The sequence below is a fragment of the Oncorhynchus gorbuscha genome, unplaced genomic scaffold, assembly GCF_021184085.1.
Source record: "Oncorhynchus gorbuscha isolate QuinsamMale2020 ecotype Even-year unplaced genomic scaffold, OgorEven_v1.0 Un_scaffold_554, whole genome shotgun sequence".
NCBI lineage: Eukaryota > Metazoa > Chordata > Actinopteri > Salmoniformes > Salmonidae > Oncorhynchus > Oncorhynchus gorbuscha.
This window is the reverse complement of record NW_025745385.1, coordinates 247,012-253,846: the sequence shown is the minus strand read 5'-3', so window position 1 is coordinate 253,846 and position 6,835 is coordinate 247,012. Positions and strand designations below refer to the sequence as shown.

General features: G+C 44.4%; 1 protein-coding gene across 1 annotated transcript; it reads left to right on the top strand.

Moving 5' to 3' along the window:
• The first annotated feature begins 1,536 nt into the window (after positions 1-1,536).
• On the top strand, positions 1,537-5,586 carry LOC124018655. The gene is made up of 3 exons (XM_046333992.1): positions 1,537-2,518; positions 3,809-3,842; positions 4,692-5,586. The coding sequence occupies exons 1-3, from the start codon at positions 2,291-2,293 to the stop codon at positions 5,099-5,101; spliced, it is 672 nt and encodes a 223-aa protein (XP_046189948.1). The 5' UTR covers positions 1,537-2,290; the 3' UTR covers positions 5,102-5,586.
• Positions 5,587-6,835: the final 1,249 nt, after the last annotated feature.

The following is a 6,835-nucleotide window of genomic DNA, read 5'->3' as shown; positions in this document are numbered from 1 at the left end:
CACACACACACACACACACACACACACACACACACACACACACACACACACACACACACACACACACACACACACACACACACACACACACACACACACACACACACACACACACACACACACACACACACTGTCAGGTCTGCACACACATTTATGTTCTGTCACCAATGCCCCCTCTATCTCTCACTCTCTCTTTCTTTCTCTCACTTTGTCTCTCTCTCTCTCTTTCATCCACCCCCTCACTTTTTCTCCTTCCTCTCTCTCCACCTCTCTCTCTTTCTAGTCGATACCAAGGGGGAAATTCCTTGAGGTGAATCCTCTCAGCTCTGCCTGGTTCTCTTTCTCCCTTCTCTCCTTTCTCCTCCCCTTCTTCCACCCAGACCAAGAATCGAAAGTATAAGTGCTCGGGGTTTCCTAAAGATCCAGTAATGGGACGTGGTCCAATTGGCACCCTGTTTCCTATATAAGTGCACTTCTTATGACCAGGACCCATAGGGCTCAAAATATAGGGAATAGGGTGCCATTTAGGAGGCATGGACAGCGCTGGTCCAGGGGCAGGGTGTGTGTGTGTGTATATGTATGCGTGTGTGTTTGTTTGTGTGTGTGTGTGTGTGTGTGTGTGTATGTATGTATGTGTGTGTGTGTGTGTGTGTGTGTGTGTGTGTGTGTGTGTGTGTATGTGTGTATGTATGTATGTATGTATGTATGTATGTATGTATGTATGTATGTATGTATGTATGTATGTATGTATGTATGTGTATGTATGTATGTATGTATGTATGTATGTATGTATGTATGTGTGTGTGTGTGTGTGTGTGTGTGTGTGTGTGTGTGTGTGTGTGTGTGTGTGTGTGTGTGTGTGTGTGTGTGTGTGTGTGTGTGTGTGTGTGTGTGTGTGTGTGTGTGTGTGTGTGTGTGTGTGTGTGTGTGTGTGTGTGTGTGTGTGTGTGTGTGTGTGTGTGTGTGTGTGTGTGTGTGTGTGTGTGTGTGTGTGTGTGTGTGTGTGTGTGTGTGTGTGTGTGTGTGTGGTCCTGAATTAGTAATATGCCAGTACATATACCCAGCAAAATGCTCTCTAAAACATAATAATAACAATAACTGTTTAAATATGAATCAGATGTAGTCAATAGTTTATCACACTATTATTTCACTATTTCTTTGCCAAAGACAAATAATATTTATTGTATCAACCAACCAATCAAAGCCCTTTCTTACATCAACAATTGTCACAAGATACCCGGCCTGGACCACAAAGAGCAGGGAAACGGTTAACAGGCTGCTGGATGGTTGCTATAGAACCAACAGATCGTTACAAAACGGTTTGTAACGACGGAATACCAACATCCTGGGGAAAAGCAGTCCCACACTAGGTTAGTGTTAGTGCCGCTATCGCTTTCTCTCTCTCTCTCGCTCTTTTTCACTCTTTCTTTCTCCCTCTAGCTTGTTGCTTTCCCCCCCTCTCTCTCCATCTTGTTTCTTCCCCCCTCTCCCCATCTCTCTCACTCTGTCATTTCTCCGCCTTTCTCTTTTTCTCTCTCCGCTCCCGCCCCCTCTATCCATCTCTCTCTCTCTTGTTCCCCACCGTACTGCTCCGCTTGCGCCAAGCGAGTCTCTTTCGCTCTTTCTTTCTCTCTCTAGCCTGTTTCTTTCCCCCCTCTCTCCCCCTCTTTACATCTCTCTCTGTCGTTTATCTCCCCCTCTCTCTCCCTCTCTCATTTCTTTACCCTTTCTCTCTCTCCCTCTCTCTCTCTCTCCATCTCTCTCTTGTTTCCCACCGTCCTGCTCCGCTTGCGCAAAGCGAAAGTAGCAGCGGAAAGTCTCAGGCAGCTCCTGCTCTGTTCACGCTTCACTTCACAACGTGTCAGCAACGGAGAGGGGAGGGAGGCGACGAGAGAGAGAGTGAGGGGGCGAGGGAAACCCGAACCCATGACTTCCGCGTATTTTCCTCTCTCTGGTCTCGCATCTCAAACCACCCTGAGTGGTATAAAAAGACCTGGGTTATGCTGCTTCATTTCAAACTCAGAGCAGGAACTTAATGCCCTCTATGCAGCCCAATCCAGTTCGATTTGGATATTCAAGAATTTACCGGTAAACCGAAGTCATAACGTGGTTAGCCAACGTCCGAAGAAGGATTTTACATTTTTTGGGGTCCTCTTGTTTTCTTGCAGTGGATAGTTATTCTGACCTGGTTCTTCTGACCGACTCGTAAAACGGATAATTCTGTAGAGCTTCTGGGATCGACACACTCCAGTTTTCTTCTGGAACTCTGTGTGATCACCGGGAACCCGAGATGGATGTGGAATCTCAGAAGAGCGCACGCCCCCGTGGACGGTGCCTGGACGTTTTCTTGGTCGGTTCTGTCGTTTTGCTCTTCCTGACGGTGGCGACAGTTGTTGTCATGGGAACTTTGGCTCTTGTGGAGCTACGGTCAGAGATCGGGGTTAAACCTTATATTGTGGATATGCAAGGTACATCGGAGACGCACCATGGCGTGCCCCGTTCCACGCCCGCGTACAAGGTGAGTACATTAGCTAATAGCTACTAGTACAGTAGCTGTTAATAACGAATGATGAAGTTTATTGTCTGACTGAACAAAAAATACAGGGATGTGTTTTTGGATGAAAACGGTTTATTTTGATTCTATAAGTAGGTCTATATATCACTGAGTTTTCCCTTCAGAGGTGCAGACTGTGGACAGTTTATTATAATGCGTTTTAAGTGGAACCTATTGATATCTAATTCTGAAGCTGAGCATCTGATCAATAATACAGTTTAAAGAGGTCATCTGCGATTGGTACATCCATTTTGGGACTTTTAAACCAATGACACATAGAACTATCCATTGACTCTCAAAGAGTGTAACTTAAATTAGATTTTTTTTTCAACTTCTAGTTCCCCATCAGAACTCAAAATATAAGCTTGTTTTACAGAGTATCATTCAGATGTTATGGATGGTTAAGTCCTTGCCTTCGTAGCTCTGCCCATTCATTTCAGTGGTTCCATTTCTCTCGTCTCTCAGTCCTTCACCAAGTAAAGGCCACTTTGTTGTTGTTTCAACTCTGGATGACCCTTTTAAGGCTTTAAGTCCACACAACAATACTAGTGTGTAAGCTACAATGGTAAAACAAATGGTGCACTTCGTAGGGAATAGGGAGCCAAAGTAGTGCAACACATACATAAGCAATAGGGTGCTAAAGTAGTGCACTTGAGTGCCAGAGTTGTGCACTTTCTAAATAAGAAATAGGGAATCAAAGTAGTGCACTACATAGGGAATAGGGATTTAAAGTAGTGCACTACATAGGGAATAGGGATTTAAAGTAGTGCACTACATAGGGAATAGGGATTTAAAGTAGTGCACTACATAGGGAATAGGTTGCCAGAGTAGTGCACTACATAGGAATGGGGATTTAAAGTAGTGCACTACATACCTAGGGAATAGGTTGCCAGAGTAGTGCACTACATAGGGAATAGTTTGCCAGAGTAGTGCACTACATAGGGAATAGGTTGCCAGAGTAGTGCACTACATAGGAATAGGTTGCCAGAGTAGTGCACTACATAGGGAATAGGTTGCCAGAGTAGTGCACTACATAGGAATAGGTTGCCAGAGTAGTGCACTACATATGGAATAGGTTGCCAGAGTAGTGCACTACATAGGGAATAGGTTGCCAGAGTAGTGCACTACATAGGGAATAGGTTGCCAGAGTAGGGCACTACATAGGGAATAGGTTGCCAGAGTAGTGCACTACATACAGACACCGGGTGTGTTACCTCTCTAACTGTCCTCCCTACTCTTCTTCCCCGTCCTCAGATGCAGAACTTGGCCTACGTGCAACTCACCTCCGGTAAGTTCAATCGCCTTTCAACTGTCATTTTAAACCAAACGTCATGTAGATAAAGTAGTTATACAATGAATGATGTTAGACTTCTCTTCTATTTGTATTAGTTGTCAGTTTTAGGAGCGTTGATTTTTATTAGATTTTTATTTAACCTTTATTTAAGTAGGCAAGTCAGTTAAGAACAAATGATTGTTTACAATGACGGCCTACATTGATCAGGTCCAGCCTGTCCATGTGAACTTATTTATTATTAACTAGATGTCTAGACTGATCCTAGATCAGCCCGACAACTCTGATATGCATTGGGGATATGGTGTCTCTCTGGATAAGAGCAACTGCTAAATTACCAAATGGGATGTTAATATAGTCCTTGATTAGTATCCTAACCAAATGGGATGTTAATATAGTCCTTGATTAGTATCCTAACCAAATGGGATGTTAATATAGTCCTTGATTAGTATCCTAACCAAATGGGATGTTAATATAGTCCTTGATTAGTATCCTTACCAAATGGGATGTTAATATAGTCCTTGATTAGTATCCTAACCAAATGGGATGTTAATATAGTCCTTGATTAGTATCCTAACCAAATGGGATGTTAATATAGTCCTTGATTAGTATCCTAACCAAATGGGATGTTAATATAGTCCTTGATTAGTATCCTTACCAAATGGGATGTTAATATAGTCCTTGATTAGTATCCTAACCAAATGGGATGTTAATATAGTCCTTGATTAGTATCCCAACCAAATGGGATGTTAATATAGTCCTTGATTAGTATCCTTACCAAATGGGATGTTAATATAGTCCTTGATTAGTATCCTTACCGGTGTGTGTTCCTGTCTCCCCCTTCAGCCACGATGGAGAACAGGACAATGTCCTGGTCCCAGGTCGAACATGGACTGGAGTCCTCTGTTGGAGATCTGTACAAATACAACCTTCAGCAACATACATTACAAACCAAGCAGGATGGCTTCTACTTCCTGTACCTGGACCTTCAGCTCACCTGTACCGCCAAATGTGGGCGGGGCATCCTCGTCGTCCAGCTTGCAAGTCACGGTGACGAAAAGCTCACCTGCCAGGTGGAGCTCCCAGAGTGGTCAGAGTCAAACCCTGTGACAACGGTAACCAGGAAGTGCTGGAAGGTGACACGACTGGACTCAAAGAGCCGGTTAATGGGCCGTATGGTGGTGCCGAAAGCGCAGGACACGTTCTGGAAACTGGACGGGAACGGATCCGGAATGGGAGTTTTCTTAGTGGCTTAATATGGGCCACGTTCAGTACGTTCACCTTTGTGAAACTTTGCAGATAGAGATGCCGTGAACAGAGCCGACGTTATTCCTCCGTTAAGATGTCGCGGAGGCATAAAGTTCTACATTGCTACTATCTGAACATTCCCGAAACGTTGCGTCCTACTGAACGCACCCCTGGGATGGAAGTTAGGGCTCCGCCACAGACGAAGGGAAGGAGACGAGAAAAGGAAGCGAGCCAAGGGTACTGAGATGCACCCCATCTAGGAGAACTTGCAGACAGAGAGAGTCGTCCCACCATGCACTGTTTGTGGACTTTGACCTCTGTCGCTCAGGGCATCTCCATGAAAACAATTTAAACTAAACAATTCAGGTCTATTTATATGGATATTTATTGAATGTATATATATTTAATGTATAAACATGTGTATTTATATATTTGTACTCAGGGTTACAATGTGTTGTTTATTGTCATGTGTAGATGCCACTACGTTGGTGCTGGTGTGTTTGAGGGAGAATTGTGAAGTGGGGGGGGCAGACATGTGCCATACACATGATATACCGTGTATATACATGGATACATGATATCATTGATTTGATAAGCCTTATTACCGTTGCTTGGCAACCACAGTGACCTCAGAGTCTTCAGGGTTGTGTTCTGTTCTGGAACAACAACAAAATGGACTCTTATTTCCGTAAAGGGAGAAACTCAGCGATACGTCATAGGTGCAGAATGTTTTCAGCCTGGTGGGTTCTCCGCTGTTCCCGTGGCAACCACATTGTGACCGCAGCGTGAAGCCAACCCGCACACAGATACTGTGTGAGACTGAAGACGTGCATCTCCCTCAGCTCAATACACGCCCGTGTTGCTCGTGGCAACATCGTTTGGCTGAGTTTAACTCTGAACATTGTTTCCTACGATATGATTGGCTGTTGGCCGGCCAGCCAGCCTCTGAGGTACTGTACTCACTGAGTGAGAGAATGAATGAGCTTAGTCACACAGTTCAGCCGTCATTCCATATATAGTGCCCTACCCTTGACTAGAGTCTATAGGGTGGTAGTGCACTATATAGGAGCAGGATGCCATTTGGAACGGAGGCATGGGCTTCCAATCCACTGTGGGCTTGTCCACAGCTCATGTCAGGAGGAACTATGTGACATCATCATATTTGTGGACGACATGATTTCATTTGCACAGGTCACTATGACCAATTGATGAATGTTTTTATTTATAAATGAGATGTTTACTACGTGTTATTTATGTATTATTTATGTTTAATTAACTGTGTTTATGCTGAACTAGGTAATAAACCTGGATATACACAAGCTCTTGTGAGTGTGTGTTTGTGTGTGCGCGCGCATATGTGTGTGTGTGATGTGTTTGTGTGCGTGTGTGTGTGTGTGTGGGGGGGAGTGTGTGTGTGATGTGTGTGTGTGTGCGTGCGTGTGTGTGTGCATGTGTATATGTATGCGTGTGTGTGTGTGTGTGTGTGTGTGTGTGTGTGTGTGTGTGTGTGTGTGTGTGTGTGTGTGTGTGTGTGTGTGTGTGTGTGTGTGTGTGTGTGTGTGTGTGTGTGTGTGTGTGTGTGTGTGTGTGTGTGTGTGTATATATGTATGCGTGTGTATTTGTTTGTGTGTGTGTGTGTGTGTGTGTGTGTGTGTGTGTGTGTGTGTGTGTGTGTGTGTGTGTGTGTGTGTGTGTGTGTGTGTGTGTGTGTGTGTGTGTGTGTGTGTGTGTGTGTGTGTGTG

Coding starts and splice junctions, on each gene's coding strand:
- LOC124018655 (XM_046333992.1), top strand. CDS start 2,291: ATGGATGTGGAATCTCAGAAGAGCGCACGCCCCCGTGGACGGTGCCTG. Junction 2,519..3,808: donor GTTCCACGCCCGCGTACAAG/GTGAGTACATTA, acceptor CCCCGTCCTCAG/ATGCAGAACTTGGCCTACGT. Junction 3,843..4,691: donor CTACGTGCAACTCACCTCCG/GTAAGTTCAATC, acceptor CTCCCCCTTCAG/CCACGATGGAGAACAGGACA.